Below are 20,697 nucleotides of genomic sequence, written 5' to 3'. Positions count from 1 at the left end.
AGAGAACAAACAGATTTTATCTCATGTGACAATCCTAAATTATTGGGGATGGCCGTGTCAAGACTGGGAGACAGAGACCAGAGAGCAGGGGAGAGGGAAGAGGGTAACAGAGCCTCGTGGAAGGAACGCTCTGATTAACAGGAGGAGGCATACAAATGTCATGTATTTGTTATCTCTGAATTAAAGGATTTGAAACCAGTCACTTCAACACAGCCTACCTCACATTCTTTGCCTGTAAAACGGAGATAATCTCAAGCTCATTGAGGCGCAAAAGAAGATGACATTTTTCTTTAAAGCTCAAGCAGGACACTTGCCATGTGCTCAGTAGATGCTGGTTCCTTCTCCCTCTCTCCCTTCCCTCCTGTCCCATGGGGAAAGGGGGGAGGAGACGTTAAAATCAGGATAAAAGTAAAAATAACGAGACATGGAAAGGATACATCCATCAGGCTGATCATCTCCCTGCAAGTGTTGATGTCGAAGCCATCGAATTTTATGTCTGTCCCTAAATATTTAAATAGAAAAGAGGGGAGGGAGTCAGGATCCTGTGAAAACGGGGGGAATATCTCCGGGGTAGGATGCCACCGAAGATGCCAGCCAGACTATGGAGCATAACTTCCTGCTCTCACCCCGCCCAGCACCCCTCCCCTCCAGCCCCTCCCACCTGCTGGGTGCGCTCTCAGCCCAGAGGAAATCAGGGCCCCTTGCCCCCTATATGTGGGGCCCCTGGCCCAGTGCCTGTCCCCACCCTCACCCTCTTAGGCTCACACAGACTTCCTGAACAGCCTCAAGGAAGAACTTACGTTTGGAAAACACCTCATTCAGTGCTGTCTTGAGTTCACTGGCACTGACCTCAGAATCCTAGAAAGATGAACCTAATGCAAGTCATGTGAGGCCCTGACAAGCATTTCAAGACATTAACTTAACGCAGAGTCAGACACCAGGTCCACTGACCTTGTGATTTTAAAAGGCTGTGACATCTTTAAAGTCTCCAATTCGCAGTTTCCCTGGGGCCCCCAGGCTGGGCAGGAAGTTTATGTAAATGACATGAGCAGGTTACACCTGCAGCCAAGGGCTGCACAGGGGGCTGCTGCCTTCCCCGGGGCTTGCTTAACCTGAGAACATCCTCAAACCCTCAGAACAACTCTGCACCCAGGTCAGAGTTAGGGAAGCTATGATTCTGTGAACTGCTGAACATCACATACATACACCAAGTCATCTGTCATTTCCATGTGATATAACTGCTTGGGGTTCACGGCTACCAAGTGACAGAGTTAGGACTCAAAACCTAAGACTCAAACCTAGGACTCAAAACCAAAGCACCCGCTTTCCCCACTGAACCTATGGGAGTTGCTGTTTCATGCGTAAGTAGCCCATCTCAAGCCAGAAGTAGAGATTTAGGGGACTAGAGATTCCCACATGCACTTGGGATAAACACTGAGCCGGACGGACGATACATCCCTGAACTCTCAGCTGGAGGACAGACCTCAGGCAGGATGAAGAGTGAGGCGCAGAGAAGGGGCGCTGGGTTCCAATCATGACTCCGCCCCTTACGTGCCATGTGACCTTAGCCAAGTCACTTCCCCGCGTGAGGTGTGGTCTTATCACTTGTCCCCACAGAGTCCCACTTCTCCCCTCCACCAGGCAGGCCCAGGCTATTCTTTTTTTCTTTTTTTCTTAATGGAGGTACTGGGGATTGAGCCCAGGACCTTGTGCATGCTAAGCATGCACTCTACCACTGAGCTCTACCCACCCTCTGGCCCAGGCTGTTCCACTGGAAACAAGCGAGGTAGGAGCTACACAGAACAGCCTTGCCTGTGAGCGCAGCTGGCCTCATTCACACACAAAATGTCACAATAATAAGACCTAGGGACCCTCTGAAAAGTCCCCAGGCCAAGAATCGCCCCTGTTAACCTGCCAGGGAAGAAATGGGATATTGAGACCGTGACCTGACCGTCAACAGGCCTTGTGCCCTAGAGAGCTCCTTAACCTCTCTGTGCCCAACTCTTCACCAGCAGAGCAGGTAGGGTGACTGACACTGCCCCACAGGGCAGGAGAGATGAGATAAGGACCATGAAGAGCTATACAAACATGAGCTTTTATTTTATCAGTCCTGATGTTCTAAATAAAATATAGCCCCTTGGCAGCTAAGACAACAAGGTTTTGTTAGTAAAAACACTGCTCTGAGCATCCATCTAAAACATAAATTGACTCATTTTTCCAAAGCTTCTTTAATGGCTATGCAAGGGAATTGAGTTCCCAGTTTTATTTTCTGCAAAGGATGCTGATGTATCTTCTTCTACTCCATCCTTAACTCTAGAAAGTGGCTCTGAGCTTCCCTGGGGGGTGGAGAGCACTGTTTTCCCCCTTCTGTTACAGACTGAATGTTTGTGTCCCCCAAAATTCACATATTGAAATCCAACCCCCAAGGTCACCACGTTAGGAGGAGGGGCCTTTGGGAGATAATTAGGTCACGAGGGTAGAGCCCTCATGCACCAGATGAGTGCCCTTATAAAAGGGACCCCAGACAGATCCCTCACCCTCTTTCCGCCACACAAGGACACAGTGAGACGTCAACAGTTTGCAACTTAGAAGGCCCTCCCCAGAATCCGACCATGCTGGCATCCTGATCTCAGACTTCCAGCCTCCAGGACTGTGAGAAATAAATTTCTGTTCTAAGCAGTCCCGTCGGCAGTACATTGCTAGAGCAGCCCAAGATGACGGGCACCTTCCAAGGCCCTTCGGCAAGCCTCGTCCCTCAAAGAGCAGTGCGCTCACCGTATTTATGGGACCAGCTGTGACACTTGGAGTCCCGAGTCTGCTCTGACTTATGGCCCCACAGGACTAGAATCACAATAAACCAAGTCAGCAGTCCGGGCAAGGAAGGAGCAGTACACCTGCTCGCCGGCCTCTCCCCCGGATCCGCGCACCCTGAGCACTGTGGCATCCCTGGGGGCAGGCAGGGCAGCGGGACACCGAGCACTAATGCTAGGTCAGGTTAACCCAGCCCCCTTCCACCCAGGCTGGGCGGTTCCTCTCATCGCTGAAGGATACTGATTTAGGAAAGTTTTGCCTCCCAGCTTTTTATTCCGGGCTCTGATCCTACGGGGCTCTGACCAGACAGGACCGATTCACAAGCAGAAAGGTTTGGGGCAGGAAGTGGAGATTCCAATTTTCTATTTTCTTAAGGGGCAGTCATCCCAGCAACAAAAGTGGCCTCAGTCCCATTTCTCCCCCCAGCTGTGCGGGAAAGGCCTTAGTTTTAAGACTGAGCTGGGGGCCTGAGACCTGCGGCCTCACCCTTCTTAGTCACAGGGACACAAGGGAAGGACTCGTGTGACCTGAGCCTTCCCAAACACCGTCCTGCTTGTCTGGGAGCCCATGTTTGGCCTCCACTCACCTTCCCTGCAAGCTTCTCAAACAGCCTCTCGAACTGGCCGTCTTCCTGATCCACCTCGCAGGGATGGGGCTAAAAGGCAGGGCAATTGCAAAGTTAAGGTGGGACTTGCTGAAAGACAAATATTTAAAATTCACTCGCTCGTAATTCACTACACCCATCCCGTGTCTATTGTGTGCCGGGCACTGGGTGAGAGGGAGTGCGTGGTGGTAAACAGGAGAGGTCCAAGGGCCTGGCCCCGGGAGCTCCCCATCCAGCAGGGATTCAGTCCAGGAGTCCAGGGACTTACTCTCTGAGTGATGTGGGGAAGTGATCCTACCAGCCCTGAATTTGTGATTTCAACCCTGAATCCTTTTTAGAGAACGGTAGCAACACTGACAGCCAAGCATCTCAGTCTGGGTCTGTGGGCTCCTAAAACATTCGCCGATGACCTTCAGGGGGTCTGTGAACCTCAGGCAATGCATGAAAATTGGGGGATAGTGTTGATATTATATTTTCTTAGCTTTCACCAGATTCTGAAATAGCAACACAATTAAAAAGTAGTTTAAATCACAGCCTAGTGGAAACAGCAGAGCTAGGAACCAGAAGATAGGAGTTCAAACACCAGACTGACCACTTACTGAACTCCACCCCAGAACTCGGAACATCCACTTCCTCAACTCCAGTATTAAATAAACTAGGCTTGGGGGAGAGTATAGCTCAAGCTGTAGAGTGCATGCTTAGCATGCATGAAGTCCTGGGTTCAATTCCCAGTACCTCCTCTAAGAATAAATAAATAAATAAACTGAATTACTTCTCCCCACCAAAAAGAAATTTTAATTAATTAACTAGGCTTGTTACATGGGTCATTTAAGAATCAAATGAGGGCTAATGTGTGTCAACGTCCCTTGAAAATTGCAAATCATTATATGAATGACTCTGCCCAGACTTTCTGATCTGGCAGTAGCCTCTTTCCAAATAGAATGGTCTCCCCAACTCTCATCACTAGGCAGAAAAAGAAAAGTCACAAGCTTCCCAGATGCCTTGAAGAGTTCCAGAAAACCAAGTCAATTTTTTCCAAAACTGTCACTCAGAACAGTACAAAAGACCCAATATGGCCTGATGATACTGTACTGTCACGAGAAACAGCAGTCGTAACCTGCTGAGTGCTTACTACTTGTCAGGTACTTCCCATGGATTAGTTCATTTCATACCCATGACCACTATGAAGTTGGTCTCACAGCAATTCGCATTTCACAGATGGAGAAACTGAGGTTTAAAAGTGCTAAGTAACAGGCCACGATCACACCACTGGTGCATGGTGGAGGCAGGATTCAAAGTCTAGGCGGTGCACTGTTCCACCACCCACTAGGCTGACCCCCAGAGCAGCTGCTCTCAGCATCCACTGCAACTCGACCTCTCCAGGGCCCTGCTTCCCCATCCATAACACGGAGTGTTAATGCCTATCATATTGCTCACATTTATAAGGAGCAAATCCAAAAATACATCTAAACTTTTTAGAAGAAAAAAATGATAAACACTTATCATCACACATACATGGTTTTAAAGTGGTTTTGCAGAAGAAAAATATTATATTGTTCATGTCACATAATATACGATAGCCTAAAACTAGTATGACGTCCACAAGTTCTGAGCATGGAGTGATAGTTTATTATTCTGGAGGGAAATAAGTATGAAATTATAGAAAGAAAGAAAGAGAGAGAGAGAGAAAGAGAGGAAGGAGAGAGGGAGGGAGGGAGGGAGGGAGGGAGGGAGGAAAGAAGGAAGGAAGGAAGGAAGGGAGGAAGGAAGGAAGGAGGGAAGGAAGGTAGGAAGGCAGGCAGGCAGGCAGGCAGGCAGGCCGGCCGGCCAGTCAATAAATGGACATGAGCACAAATGGGTGCATAGCAGGCATTTCGCCACTAGGGGGTATCACTGCACACAGGGGAGTTTTCAGATACTGGAAGAAAGAGGCTTAAATGATGGCATGCAGTACTTCAGTTTGTTCAACCACTCAAAAAAAAAAAAAGACTTACTGGACACTCTGCTCATGTCGGGAACTGTTCTGTATCTGTGTCTGAGATGTCGCGGTGAACAGGACATGGTCCCTGTTCTCAAAGAACTTATTGCAACTTATTATCCGTTGTTCTGAGAGAATATACATGAAAATACTGTGGAAATGGTAAGACATCCTGGCAAAGGCAAGGAACTATTTCACTGCTATTGTATTACATGGGGACGACGTCTTTACTACCTGCTCTAAGTCAACACATCTAAATTCCAAGAGTGTGTTCACCTGTTTTTCCCCTCCCCCATCCCAAGCCCTTTAAATGCCCAGCTGTCCATGACTTGGACATTTCTGGAAGGAGGAAAACATAAGTTCTTAAAGGCAAAGGCTCTTCCTGTCCCCTGTAAAGCCTTAAGTCCCTGAAGATGTTATCCCTTTGTGCATGCGTGCGTGCATGCGTGCGGGCGTGTGTGTCAGGGGAAGGGTACTTTAGAGAGAAAAGACTGAATTTCCCTAAGACCACGAAGATGTGGACGGGCCCTGAAATACTGGGAAACCTTGTATGGCTCCACACAGGGTGCCCTGGGGACCTCAGAAGGGGAAGGTTAGACCCTAAGCCTGGCAGCTCCTACTTAACCAAAGATTCCAAGCCCCCAACCTAGTACAGAAGCCCAAGAGCAGCCAGACATGAAGAAGCCTATGGGCTGAGACAGGGGACATCTCAGGGGAGACCAGTGTGGACCTGTGACCGGAAGAGACTTCCTGCTGTGTTGGCGCTTCAGAAAACCCCAAGATCACTGAGGTGGAGATGGGGCACAGTGACTGAAACTGAACTCCTGCCAACCGGTGCTGTGGGGGCTTAGAGTCAGTTTTAAGTTGATTTAGCAAGAAAAAAAAAAAGGAAGAAGGACAGTATTACTAACTGAATTGTGGAAGCAGGTGCATACCTTCCACACTGGCTTACTGGCCTTTGAACACACCTGGGACCGTTACTAAGAGCAGCTACTGTGAGAGACAAGTCCTGGGGGGCAGTGAGGAGGCTGAGCAGGCACCTCCCTGCAACGGGGCGGGGGAAGGGGACGGGAGGGAGAGTGCTGACCAGCTGGGACCACCAAGAGCCCCAAACCCAGAGAGGGCCTCTGGCACCTGGAATTGCACCTGACTCAAGGCAGGGGCTGCGACTGACCCTGGCTTAGCTACCAGGTGCTAAGTCCAGTTCAGGGACAACTGGGAATGAGAAATAACAAGGGGGCACACATTTTCTATCTAATAAACTCACAGCATAACCCGCCCCCTCCAGGGCGCAATGATTCCATATTTTGCGTGTCCTCACGCATCTGCAGAAATATAAGCTTACAAATTTGATATACGCCAAATCAGAATATCTCCGCACCGCCACCCATTCAGCCAAAGACAAACTTAGCAGCTGTACGGTGCTCCATGTGGCCTCACAAGAGACACCTCTGTCTGTTTGGGTAGGCAGAATGGAGTGGAGGAAGCTGGGCCTGTGCCCCCATAAAGATAGTCGGGCCCCACCACCAGCCATACCCACTGGCCACAGACACAGTCTGGCCCCTCATGGAGCAGCCAACCTCAACACGCTGCCTCTGCACACAGCAAATGAGAAAGGGGACAGCCAACTGGGGACACAAGGGAGGGTAGAAGGAGAGAGGCGGGTGAACCACATTTCAAACTCTGTACCTTTCTTCCCCAAGAGTCTACTCTGAACTGACCTTACCTGTGGAGCCTTCCCAAAGCAGGTGCTCACTCCAGCCCCCCAGACTACACTCATGCAGGCTTAGATCCATTTCTGCCATGAGCTGTCCTTTATCTTTTTTCATATACTTCCATCATTTGTCCTCTAAGAGACTGGAGGTCTGTCTCAGAGCAGGGACTAGAGCTCTTTCTCCCATCACCTTCTCTATCTTGCCCAGAACTGCTCAAGCTCACAGCAAGTGCTTTGAGGATCCACCTGCCTGAATGTAGGGGATGCTGACTCCCCTCAGGGGGTAGGAATGTGTTACAAAGCTGGGATTCCCAGCACTGCATCTATTTCATCTTCATCATGAAGATCCAGGACCTCAAAAATGTTGTAGTCCTGATGAGTAAAGTTATGGTCCTCAATATACAAAGAACAGTTATGAATCAGTAAGAAATCCCAAGTGACTGCTATGCATCAGTGTCAGAGCTTGGCATACTAAAAGATGGCATACCTCATGTGGGTTTCCAGCTACTACATCCCCAATTTCTCTGAAACACAAAGAAAGAAAAAAACAAAATATGAGTAAGTAAAAAGTACAGCTAATGGCTAGGATGTTTTAAGAAGTTTTAACCCTGCCGAGGGATTGGCTTTCCAACATAAGACCTTTAGTTCCTACTAGCACCAAACTGCATAAACTGAGCCAGGTTCCCTTCCTATACCTCCCCAGTCCCCATCCAACTCTGACAAGAATTGCCAAGTTCAGTTGGCACCTCATGGAATCTTGAGTGTTCACCTGGTGGACCACTCTCCTGGGGAATTCTCTCCTCACCTTGCCCTAGTGACTATTTTCATTTTCCCCTAGGAACCCAGCAATGTGAATCTCTGTTGAGATGGTGTCTGAGGAATGAGCTACCAAGCCCACAGCCACATGTACATGCACATACGTACATGGTATGTGGTGGGGTGGGGGTGGGGGGAGACTATGCTATGTGTAGTGTTTGTGTATGTGGTGTGTGTGTGTGTGTGTGCAGGCGGCGTATGTGTGGTATGTGTGTGGTATATATGTACATGGAATATGTGTATGTGTGTGTGGTGTGTGTGTGTGGTGTATATGTCTGTGGTGTGTATGTAGTGTGGCGGGTGGGGGGTGTCTGTGTGGTATGTGTGTGTGTGGTATAGGTGTGTGTGGTGTGTATGTGGTGGGGGTGGGGGCTGTCTGTACGGTGTGTGTCTGTGATGTGTGCGGTGGGGGGTGTGTCTGGGTGTGGTGTCTCTGTGGTGTGGGGGATGGGGGATGTCTGTGTGGTGCGTGTGTCTGCGGTGTATGTAAGGGTCAGAGGCAGTGCTCTCATCTAGATCCTTCTCTGGGTGGTGCCCATCCCTGCTGGGAGAAAAACATTCTAACCAGGTTGTCCCCTTTCTCTCCGGCCTTGACCTTTTTTTTTTTTTTTTTTTTAAAGAAAACTCCCCAGGGTCCTGTAGACCAAAGTAGAGCGGCAGGAGGGGACACCTTATGAAGGACCCTTGGGACCCACGGTGTTTCACAAAGTTCTTTAGGGCGCCCGGGGCGAGTCCCCCACAGCGACAGGTCCCTCCGCCACCCCGGCACTGCGAGCACCCGCCACCACCGCGGAGAGAAAGGACACGCACAGGGCCTTGGCCTTCTTCTCCGAGAACACCCTCAAGCAGAAGTCGCCATCCTTGAAGGGCTCGAAGGTGGCCGGCACCACCACGTACGGCCCCGGGGGCAGCCGGACGCGCGCGGAGACCTCGCGCAGGTTGACGTAGGTGGCGGAGCGCGCGGAGGGCTGGCGGCCCTGGAAGAAGTCCCGGCCCAGCTGCGCGGCCGCGGGCCCCTCCCGCTGCACAAAGCAACAGTCAGCGTCAGTTTCTCCTGAAATCCTGGAAGACGGAGGCCAAAGAGTTGGGTTTTCTCGCGCTGATTTAGGCATCGCTGACTTTGAACACTGGGCTGAGAATCGGGAGGCCCTGGATTCGGGCGTGAATTCACCGTGTGTCTATCATCACGTGTACTCAGAGCACCTGGGGGCCCAGCCCCGGTAAAGGCACTGACCTTGACAATGCGACCTTGGCCAGACCCCTTGCCCTCTTCCCGGTTAAATGAAGGGTTGGACAATAGGGCTCTAGTGTGTGCTCTGCTTCTCTGGATATTTGTTCTCGTGAATCACCTCTCACTGAATCCGACAGGCGTTTATTCTGCAGCTATATCTGGGGGTGTGGCATTGAGCACCCGTATAGGCCTGGGGCTTAAATCTTGGTTCTCAAGCAACAGCAGCCAAAGGCCCGCTCACCTTTGCCTGGCTGGGACGATTGCTCTGCAAAGTAAGCAGGGCCATCGAGCTGGGGATCCAGGGAGGCAGCTCCCAAGGAGGCAGACGAGGGGGCGGCCACAGCCAGGCCTCCCTCTGGGCCTTGGCTCTCCTCCAGGGGGAGATGCTCCCCATGACCCATCTGTTTGTTGGAGGGAGAGGGAGGCCGTGGGTGTAGGACACAGGCTAATTAGTGGCTACAGAGTGCTTTGAAAACACAGGTGCCCATGTCATTATTGCTGTCGTTAAGCACCACCACCACCACCACCACCACCACCACCCCCCCGCACTTTATCTTTATAATCAGTCTTCATCAAGATGCCTGTGACAGACGGCAGGTGCCGTATGCCGCAAGGGCTCTGACTTGCGTGTGACCTGGAGCTGGGATCCCCAGAGTGGACAGTGACCATTCCTGGTCACCAGACCCTCTTTGGACCACAGGTCAGCTAAGCAGGAGAGGAAGGCAGGGCCACCCATCCCCACTACCCTGGCCAGGACTCCACAGGACCCCCAGCCAGCCCCTGCTGACCCAAGTACTAAGCCAGCCAGAGTCTTGAAAATGTTTATACTCAAGCAGACGAATGCTGGGCAGCAAGGCCTTGGCCAAGGTCTTAAGTGTTGGGGCTAAATGTCATTCTTGCCCTCCCTTATGAAATCAAGGGGAGGAAACAGGCAACCAGCAGGGGAAAGTATCCAGTAAATTATCTAGGAATTTGGGTTGGATTGGGAAAGGGGCCAGCTGAGTTCCAGCAAGAATCCAGGGATGGGACACATTAGGAGAAAACTTATTCAGGAGGCCAGAGTAAGAAGTGGGAAACACGGGGGCAGGAGCTGGGTCCCCTCAGTCCTACCAGGGATTCCAAACAGGTATGTGCCACCAGGCCCCTGGCCCTCGCACCTTCCCGTGGCCCTACCCAGCTGGGAGTGTATGGGCCCAGGGTCAGCGCGGGCAGCCCTGGGGGACTTGTTGGAAATGCAAATTCTCAGGCCCCACACCAGAGACACTGGGGGTGGAGCCCAGTGGGCTGTGCTTTCTCAAGCCCCCAGGGGCTTCTAAGGCGGTAGTTTAAGAACCACTGACCACAGACCCCTTGCACTTGAGAGCACAGGATCCACAGCAAACCCACTGAGGGCCCTGGGATGCTGCTGGGGTAGGTTCCACTGTTTGTGCATAGGACCTCTCTCTCATATAAATGGGCCATTTCTCATGGGAACCACTACTGATCAGACTTAAGTTTGAATTTAATCTCTTTCAAGTGGTGAAGAGGCATTTGCTCTAAATCATCCATATCCCCTTGTCTATTGCCTCCATAATCAATAATATGCATGTGTGAGTTGACCAGCAGGGTAGACCAGTGGTCCACAGCCTCAGAAGAATGCATGGGCTGGAGCTGGTGAACTTGGACATCACCGGCACATGCCACAAGGTGGCCCAGCTTAGAACCTGGGGGAGCAGGGGTAAGACTGCAGCAGAGCAAATGAACCTCTGCATAATTAGAGCAACAGACACTTGGAGGGGGGGCAGACAAAACAAATGGTTCCTAACCTCAGCTCCACACTGGAATCTCCCTCAGAGATTCTACTAGAATTGGTCTGGGGTGCAGCCTGGGCATAGAGATTTTTAAGAGCTCCCAGGTGTCCCCAGTCTGCGGCTGAGCAAAGGCTCGCTGGGCCAGGACTTCTGTGCTGGCTGCATTGACGCCGCACTGTCACAGGGGACCCCAGCAGCACCTCCCCTCAACTGGTGAGGCAGCCGGAATAGCTGAGTGAGGCCTGGGACGGCAGCTGGAAACTCCAGATGTAAGTATGACAATGATGACATGTCTCTTTAAACCCAGCTGTAAATCACTGAGCAGGTGCAGGAAAAGCCAGGAGCCAAAAAGATAAAGTTGGGGCTTTCTTTTCTTTTCAGGGATCAGGGCATTATTTCTGCTGGCTAGATAACCAGGAGCCTAAGTGAGATACTTGTTTGGGTCAGACCACCAGGCAAAGGTCCCTACTGTTCCCTTTCAGGAGGGTGGGACCCAGTTGTCTTTATCAGCTCCCAGGGTTACCAGCTCACCGGAGCATGTGGGAATCTGTGGGAGAACTGGCTTCCAGCAGAGGAAGCAGACGCCACTGGTGCCCATCCTGGAGGCAGCCCAGCGATTCCTTACCAGAGAAGGGACCTCTCCGTCAGCACCCACATACCTCTTTGGGGACCTACAGGGCAGGAGAAGAGGACAGATCACCTGAGGATGCCACAGTCCTCCCTTGGTGCCTTTGTGTCCCTCCCCACATCTGGCAGATAGACTGTGCATTCCTGGGCCACCGGGAGGAAGTCTGTGCTAAAGTGAGAAACTAATCAGCATTTCTGAAACTGGAAAGTCATTGGTGAATTTCAAGGCCATCTGGAGATTCCTGAGCCCTAGAAATCTGAAAGAAAGAAAGAAAAAGGATCTACTTTATTTTTCTCCTTGTATAATCTACCAGGATTCCAAATTATTCAAGAGTCATAACCTGGGGATTTAAATGAGAGCTAACATCTTCCAGACCTACAGATCCAGCTTCCAGATCTCTGATAGGCTTGGCCAGAAAGGGATCTCACTCAACTTGAGACATACTTTAATTGCTGTTGACTACAGGGATTGGTCCAGGAAGAGGCATGTGACCCAGGCTGAGCCCATCAGAGATTTCTCTAATATTTTTGAATAGGAACTAAGAGAAGGGGGCCTTTCTTTTATGTGAATGATATTAGGGAGGTTGTGCAGGAAGCCAGACCAGGAGAAGAGACACCAGAGAGGAGATGTGGAAGGAAAGGGTCCTGACAGCATGCACGTCCCTTGTCCCCTGTATGCCTGTCCTTCCCTGGGTTTGGTTACATGAGCTGGTCAATGCCTTTTTCACTAGTCTAAGTAGAGGTAGGTCCTATTATTTGCAGCAGGAAATGCTGACTCCACAGGGGATCAACTCTCAGGTGCAGAGTGGGAGGCCTCCCATGCCAGGGTAGAGAAGAGGGTTCAAGCCCCTTATGTCCTTTTCCCGCTTTTGCCCCTGCCACGCAGACTCTTTTGACCAGAAAGCAGGAAGGGCATTGTTTAACAGTGGCTGAGGTCCATGGCCAACTGCCAGCTCGCCCTGTCTGTAATTGGCAGCAGAGGCAGAAAAGTTTGGGGTCACTGTCACTCTAACTTTGAGTTTAAAGCCAAAATCCCCCAAGCAGAGGCCTGGCCGTTTGGGAGAGCATCCGTCCTCAAGGGACCCTCCACCTTCTCCCTACCTAACCGTCTTCACGCCCTTGGCAGGAACTCTGGGCTGTCCTTCCATTCAACCTGCTCACCGCCGCTGCAGGCAGGAGGCTCAGAATCTACTGCCAAGAGTTCCTGGGCAGGAACTGAGCCAGCCAGGCGGCCTGGGTAACACAAGTCCCAAGCAGGAGAGCAGGCCAGCCTCACCCACTGATAGATGGAAAGGGACAGTCACCTTTGAAATGCAGGATCTGGAATGCAAATGACAGGGCTGCCTGGCAGGAACCTGTTGTCACCGCAGGAAGGTAACAGGGGAGAGAGGAGGCCAGACAAGCAGGGCTATTTAGCCTTCGGGGGTTTCTGGCTGCTCTTCAATCAGTGTCGGGTCTCCAACCTCAAACCAGACTCCAGTTTGCAGACAGTTAAAGCGAGAGGAAGCAGTTCCAGGGGTCAGAGAGTGGTCCCCCTGCAATCCTTACACTCCATACCTCCACCACCAGATACTTTCTACCAGCCAAGGCACCCCCCACGCCCCCAGATGCCCCCCACAATGTTGTACACCCTCCTCAACCTAACTCTAAAGCAGCTTGTGTTCACAGATGTCACCTAAACTGTCTGCCTCGGGCTCTAAGAAGGAGGTCCACAGATAACATACATGGGGTTACATTTTATAAGCAGCTGTAAACTGATATCTGAAAAATTGACATGCTGTATATATTATTTATGAGAGCAAACACTATGCCCACAAAGCTATTTCCCCGTGTTCACTCGTGTCCCTTTGAAAGAACATGTTGCTGATCCGGTTATAGAAGGTAGAGCCAGTAGATGATAAGCTGGTGGCCACAGTCCAGGTGTAGCCCACCCTTCGGCCAGGGCCGCCTACTGCCAACTCTCCAAACCCATCAATTACTCTCCAGCTGTCAAGAAGCACGTGTCCCTTATGGTGTCCCCTGTGGCTGGGACCCTTCTCCCTTCTCCACCTCTGAAATCCAGCTCTTTTTTTTTTTTTTTTTTTTTTTTGAAACCCTGATCAAAAATCTCCTCCTCCATGAAGCTATCCCTCTCTGAGGAGACCTCTGCCCACAGTGCTGGTCCCCACGGCAGCAGGTCTGACCTGCCCTGTAGTTTGTGGAGTGTGTGTCTGATTTCCCCCCTAGATTATGAGCACCCAAGGGCACTAACCTTGTGCTATTCCTCTGTATCTCAGCCTTCAGCACAGGCGCCTGGGACAGCAGATACGCCCTGAAGACTGGTGTAACTGATATGCATAAGGAAGTGCTTTCTCGGGGTTTTTTATCCCTATAAACACAGAATCTGGTTTGGTGCTACTTACGTTCTAGATGGCGATGGAAGGGCTAAGCTGGAGTAGAACTGGAGCTAATTTATTTGAAATTCTTCTCTCCTGCCATCAAGCAGTAATTATTTTCTAACTCCCATTCCTCCAGCATAAAATACACACACATACACACACACACGCGTCCTAAACTCTAAAGCCTGAAGTTCCAAACTAAGAGAAAGAAAGGGGCTGGAGGTAGTATGAGCTCAACAATGGTACTTTTCCTTACTGGTTTCTTACTACAATACTTCTTTTTCACACTGTAATTGATCCCGAGATGTTGGCCTCCAGCCAGCTCTTGGTCTCTCTCGTTAGAACTGTATTTTTCCCAAGAAATTCATTTTTAACAAAATTGTGTAAAAACAACTACCACAAATCCCTCCGCAATTTGTTATAAAAAGTCTTAGCCTGTATAAAAAAGTGGATTCCAGTCTGATCCGGGCTAGGCTTGTCAGGACCCCAGAGGTCCTGCTCTAACGTAACTGTGAGGCTGTGAAACCTATAGAGGGGTGGTTCCCAGGGCAGGGCTGGTGTACTGAGCCAGGCTCTGCGGCCTGGAGCCAGAGCCAGCTGTGGCCTTCAGTCCAGAGACACCAGAACTGAAAATGGCCATGGGGCTTCCTTACCCAGCCCATGCCTTGTGTGTCTCAACAAGTGTCTCAGGGCTGCCCAGGGAGGAAGAGGGGGTTTGTCTTTGGCTCCATATCCAGCCTCCTTTCCCCCACTCTGTGATGTCCTCATTACCTTGTGTCACCTCTGGTGCCATGTGCCCCCATGTTCTTGGCACCTCTCCTCTGAGAGGCCTGTACCTGGAAAGAGTCTAATAAGTGCATTTACACTAAACCCTCAATGACAGGCAAAGCTGAATGCATTACACGTCTCAATGTTAACAGCAGAGACTTAAGCCAGAGAAATGAATCTCTAATTGTCGAATTCAGGCCTCAGTAATTGGGAGAGGCATTTGGGGGAGCAAGGAGAATGCCTGATTAGGAACATTCAAACAGTAAGAAAGATGCGCTTCAATTGCTGGCCAAAATATTCTGGCCAAAGGCATCGGGTGTGCAATGATGGGTGACCCGAGCCCCAAAGTACCTTGTAGACAGCGTAGCCGATGCTGAGCATGCCCTGTCCCATCCTCTTCTGTCGCCTGCGGTTCTTCTGCATCAGCCCCAGCAGCACCGTACAGCAGGGTTCACCAGCGCCCTCCTCCTGGTGGTCGTCCACCTCATCCAAACGGATTTCAAACTGGGGATTTGTCCAGTAAGTGGCTGGAAGTCACCCAGGAGATGATGGTTTCCCCGAAGGAGGGGCAAGGACATCGGGAAGAACAGAATGAAAGGGAGGAACTTTGATCATCCCAATGAAAGGAAACTCTGCAAGTAAAGGCCTCAGCAAGTTTTCCTTACAAGATGGTCAGGCGTTTTCTTTCTCACTACCCAACCCCACCCATATACCAGCAGACACACCTACATGTGGAAAGCTTACACTTGTCCATTTGATCAACCAGGGGCCCAGACATGCTTGACTGGGGATAGTCCAGGTTCCATGGGCCCAGGGCTACACTGGGCTTCCCTGGGAAGGAAACTCCAAGTCTTCCTGGGGAAATTAACATCTCCTTGTTCTCAGCTCCTGGCCTATGAAGACAAGCCCACCTCTTGGAGGAAGGAGGTCTCTGGGGGAAAAGCATGTCCCTGGGTCAGATGAGAACAAAGACCAGCTACCAGCTACCAAAGAGGCCTCTGCTGACAGGGTATAAAGACAACCACTCTTGTCCCCTGGGAAGCCCCATCTGACAGGCCCCCACTTCAGATCACAACCCTGATCCTCTGTCCAGCAGCCCAGGGACCCCACGTGATGGTTTGGCATTGCAGCCAGTGATGAGACACACTCCCTTCAATTTAATAATGTCATTTACTAATGCCTGAGGGATAATCATTGGCAATTAAGCATGCCTGCCACACCACCTATGGATATTTTTAAAGACTGCTTTGTTTCAAATATGACCTTCAAAAAAAAAAACTCTCCAAATATGACTGTACAAGCCAAGGCACAGAGAGGGCACCTGAGCCATCCAACGACACACAGAAATTCTATGACAGACTCAAGTGGTGGAGTATAATTGAGGAAGATGGCTTGATGGCCATCTCCATGCCAGGGCCTCAACAATTTCAATAATGATGCGCCCTGGGGGAATAAAGGAGTAGGGGAAGGAGGGAGTTCTTACATCCTGTAAATCAGGGTCCAACTTGATAACATAACAAGACATCCACAGGTAACCAAAAGCCACTGATAATTATGTTTTCTTAACCATAAAATTACTTACTCAATTCCACCTTCCCAGAACCTCCACTTCTAGATTTTTTTTTTAAGGCACAAGTGTGTGGATTTAAAAGCCAAATATCTGTTGATTCCAGAATTCAGAGACAATTCTGTAATCTTCTATACTTACATCATTACCAAAGGGCAGGAATGATCCATCTCTCCCTGACAGCTAGTTGGCAGCACAGACGGGATAGCAATTTCATGCATACAGATACGTTAGTTCCCCTGCCCCCCCCGCCCGCCATGGCTCTGAGCCCCCAAAATGATCCAGGCAAATTTCCTACACATTTTCTAAGAGCTTGCTAATGGTGAGCGTATTTTAATTTCTCCCAAATGCAACATTACTGCAATTCCTACATTTTTTGTGTACTCCTTAAGAGAACTAGAGGAAGAGAATGGGTCATAAAAATAATACATCCCATTTTTTAACACTACAGTTTACAAAGTGCGTCCAAGGGCGGGTATTATGCCTCCACTTCGGGAAACTGAAGCTCAGCACAGAGAAATGACCCTCCCAGCGTCCCGCAGCTGCTGGGCCGAGCATCTGAGTGACAGTGGCAGGAAAGGCCCTCCGCCCTTCCACTTGGCTCAGCGCTCGTCTCTGCCGTCTGAAATGGGAGCTGGGGTTGGTGGGGATAAAGAACAAGAGCCCTGGTCAAGACATAGGACTGCGCCCACGCGGGATTTTATTATAATGCTGCTTCCACGGCACTGAGCACAGGCCTGCAGTGAGCCCAGCCGTGAGGATGACATCCTGTGCTTACAGTGCAAGTCAATCAACATCAACAGCAGACCCAGAGAGAGAGTGGGGCCTGGGGAGGCGGGAGGTGGAAAGGGTGGGTTTTGCTCTCTTTCATTTTTCCTTAGAGACGTGGGGTCGTTTTTCCGAATTTCTTCTTCTGGTGCTGCCTCAGCTGAGTCGACCTAGGAGGAGCCTGTATATGGAGATATTAGTGATCTCCTGCGAATGGGGAAGGCTTCCCACCTTCAATAAGATGAGGACCCAGGTTAGCGCAGAGGCAGCAGTTTGCACCAGACTGTCCCCACCAGGGATGGAGCTGCGATGACTCCCATGGGAGCGGAAGGCAGCCATTCGCATGCCCTGTGTGAGGCCATCCCTGACCTCCCCCGCTGTCAGGCCCCACCACCTCCAACGCAGGTGCAGACGCAGAGCAGAACGGCTGTTCTAATGGATGCAATCTACTGAAACAGTGCAGGCTGCGCCCGTGTTCCTCCACTACTCCATCAGCCACTGTCCCAGCTCAGTGGGCTGGGTGGGGATGGAGGAAGCCCAAGAGAAAAACAGGAGGCCTTAGTGCATGGTGCCAAGAGCCCAGTTAGTACAAAGAAGCAGGGGTAGGAGGGTGAAGCAGAGACCCTCTGAACACAGAAGCTGAAAAAGGACCGGAGATAAGGCCCCAGGTGAGGGGCTGCCGAGCCACCACACACCCTCACTGTCCTGGCCTCCAAGCCCCATAAAGAACTGGGCCACCAAGGGGGCCAGGAGCCAGAGAACAGAGTACAAAGGCATCATCAAAGATCAACTTATAAGGACGCCCAGCTCGGGGAGGACAAGCCGGAAGGATGTGGGCCCGGTGGCCCTTGGCCTCACCTGGGTAGTTCTGGCAGCCACCGGCGGTGCAGCCCCGCGTCCAGCGCCCGTTGAACAGGACCAGGTTCCACTTGTGCACCTCCTTGCTGCTCAGGGAGTCCGGGGACAGGTTGCAGATCTCCAGCCGAGAGAACTGCCGCAAGAAATCTGAAAAAGACATCCTAGGAACAGAGGGATCCGTGGGCTCTTGGTCAGGAGAGCTGGGCTGGAAAGGTGATGGAGGCAGGCCCACTGGGCACAGGACAGAGCCAAGGCCAGGGGCTAACGCTCATCTTTTCTACATTGCACAGACATGCAAGGACTATGGTCCAAATTCTTCACTGTTGTTAGCGTCTCCATTCTTCTTAGACAGCCACCTTCACACATCTGACCAATCAGTCAAAGAGACTGATCCATAAACTGGAGAGGCCCTGGAAGTGAGCCAAGCCCCCACCCCTAGGTTCCCTCCTGTCTGGTGTCCAGCCTAGAGACAGCCTCCAAGCCACATCACATTCCTAGCAGTGTCCCTATCATCTTCTTAGCCCATGAATGAAGGAAGTGATCCTATTTTGATGCTAAGCTAAATCTTGGACTTACAGAGATAGAAGTAGGGCTCCTATTTCATTGGAAAGATATGAAACTGAGGAAGACAGGCTGATAGCTCATCCTCACTGAGGCCCAGATAGCTTAGTTCCACTGCTTTGGACTATCTGGGATAGAGGCAGGATTGCTCTGGGGTAACCGTGTTGGGCTCCTGGAACACCTAGAGATAGCGGCTCAGTCCGAACCAGGAACAAACCCACAACCAAGGGGACCACGCTTCCACAGACAACGCTCACCAGAACTCTCCATCCTCAACTTTCTTGTACAGCTCTTCTTTCTGCCTGGGAGCTATGTAATTCCACTCTGGTGCACTGGGAGGAGAAGAAAAAAATTAAGTTTTTTTTTAAAAGGAAGCAGCGGTGGGTCATTCCTGAAGGGTTTGCTGCAGTGCAGGCTGTTTACTGCAGCTGAACTTCCCGCTGAGGGTCAGCAATGGGCAATACTGAAAACCCAACAGGGTGCAAGGACAGAGTGGGGGCGGGGACATAGGATGGGGAAGGGACAAAACTCCAGGGGCACGAGCAGGTGACCCCAGATGTGCAGCAGGAAGACTGAGCCACGGCCTTGCTCTAATTTCACTTTCCAAGTGAGTTTTATCCTGATTCAGATCCCACTCCTATCCTTATCAATTGGTGAGACGTCATTCTGGCTTATCTATCAGTCTGGGGTGAAGATACTGTGACAGGGTCCGACCCTCTCTGGGCACACGAACTGGTCCCCTTCCTGAGACTGCAGAATGACAGTCAGGCCCAGTTTTGTGGCAATTTCCCTGAAGTAATGTCACCCTGTGAGGCCTCCTGCTGGTGTGGCGGCCTTTCAGTGGCAATATGCACATACTTTGTTCAAATGCCATCTCCAGTTACCTGACCTTTACAGACTGAGGTTTTCCTGAAATATGTATGCAACGTTTAAATAACTGAGCAGTATCAAAATGTGAACACCTCTCCTTCACTGCATAAAAGCTAGGGTACACCCAAGCCCAGCCTCTCCCTCCTGAGAGGCTCTCAGGACCCCGAGGGATCAGGCAGGGGAATTCCCAGGGCCTCTTTAATTCATGGAAACATTAATTGGATCAGAACCAAACCTCAGAATGTGCTTGTTATAAACAGAGATTAGGGGTCAAGTTGGAGAATTCAAGGTCTGACCGAAATCTACCAGTTAGGTTTTTGAAACTTAAAAATTGTTTAAATCTAAAGACACTGGGCTGATGCTAGGGGTTTTACCTCAGGGATGCGGCGCCCTCCGCCCTCGACAGCAGTACATAAATACCCTATGTTGCATTTCCAGATGGTGGAGCCTGTGAGCCTCACCAGCTGCCCCCTCCCCCCACCCTCGGACAGGCCCAGCCTGTTAGAGACTGGGTGGCATCAGGGAAAGCAGATAAAGTCATGTAAGCCCTGGAAGCAGCTTGGGAAACAGCTGCTGGTTAAAGTGGCCAAAACTCGGCGTTTCAGTTTCATTCAGCCGTGACATCCTTTCTGGGCAGCTGGAAGAACTAAGGTATTGGGTTTTGCTCAATCTTAGGCAGTAGAATGAAAAATCTTTAATACGGGAGGTGCTCCGTGGCCCTAGCAACATGTGTTTCTCGTGACACAAACCTCAAAGGAAGTACTGTGGTTCTGAGCAGGAATGATGTATGATTAGTTAATAAGCATAATGAAGTTCCCTTCAAAAGCCCTGGTGGCATCATGAGTGTGGACAGCTCACGATGGTCAGACGGGTCTTAAGGACGTGTTGGGAGGGGTGTATTATTATGACCATTCCCCTTTCTGGTGGTTCGTCATCAAGTACACTGGTAAGTTCTCAGTCCTGCCCCAGCACCATGAACTCTCCATCCCCCTGTACCACAGTGACATCAATCCTAGGGTGCAGCTGTCGTGGGACACCACAGGAGGCCTCTGTGTCCAGACACCATCCCTGACTGGCTGCCTCTCTCTGCTCTGAGAGTCCTGCCCAAGAAGAGCCTCTCCAGTCATTAATGGCTTTGTCGGAAGAGATCGATACCTGCCCATAATGAGCTCTCCAGGAGTGAGCACCACTCCCATTCATCACTGCCTGCGGCGGCCAGTGACTCCTAGGACCGAGGTCCTCTTTCTAACGGTCATTTCCTTTGGCCTTTGTCAGAGTGACCGGGGTTTGTGGTGCAGAAAGAATCCGATCGAGAGTGATGGGTCTCACCTTTGGACGCCCGCGGTGTGGTAGGTT

At 50.8% G+C, this 20,697-nt stretch overlaps 1 protein-coding gene across 1 annotated transcript in view; it reads right to left on the bottom strand.

Moving 5' to 3' along the window:
• The window catches only part of CAPN8 (calpain 8), a 55,216-nt gene that overhangs the window by 6,685 nt on the left and 27,834 nt on the right, over window positions 1-20,697 (bottom strand). Inside the window, exons 8-16 of the mRNA XM_010992741.3 lie at window positions 18,729-18,803; window positions 17,911-18,071; window positions 15,069-15,244; window positions 11,604-11,615; window positions 8,734-8,945; window positions 7,595-7,631; window positions 3,398-3,466; window positions 801-858; window positions 438-502 (exon numbers count right to left, since the gene is read on the bottom strand). Of these exons, the coding sequence (XP_010991043.2) occupies window positions 438-502; window positions 801-858; window positions 3,398-3,466; window positions 7,595-7,631; window positions 8,734-8,945; window positions 11,604-11,615; window positions 15,069-15,244; window positions 17,911-18,071; window positions 18,729-18,803 (865 nt within the window). The remainder of the gene's footprint in view (window positions 1-437; window positions 503-800; window positions 859-3,397; window positions 3,467-7,594; window positions 7,632-8,733; window positions 8,946-11,603; window positions 11,616-15,068; window positions 15,245-17,910; window positions 18,072-18,728; window positions 18,804-20,697) is intronic.

Source organism: Camelus dromedarius, chromosome 21 (assembly GCF_036321535.1).
Source record: "Camelus dromedarius isolate mCamDro1 chromosome 21, mCamDro1.pat, whole genome shotgun sequence".
Taxonomy (NCBI): Eukaryota; Metazoa; Chordata; class Mammalia; order Artiodactyla; family Camelidae; genus Camelus; species Camelus dromedarius.
Note: the sequence above shows the minus strand (reverse complement) of the source record. Positions and strands in the feature narration are given on the sequence as shown.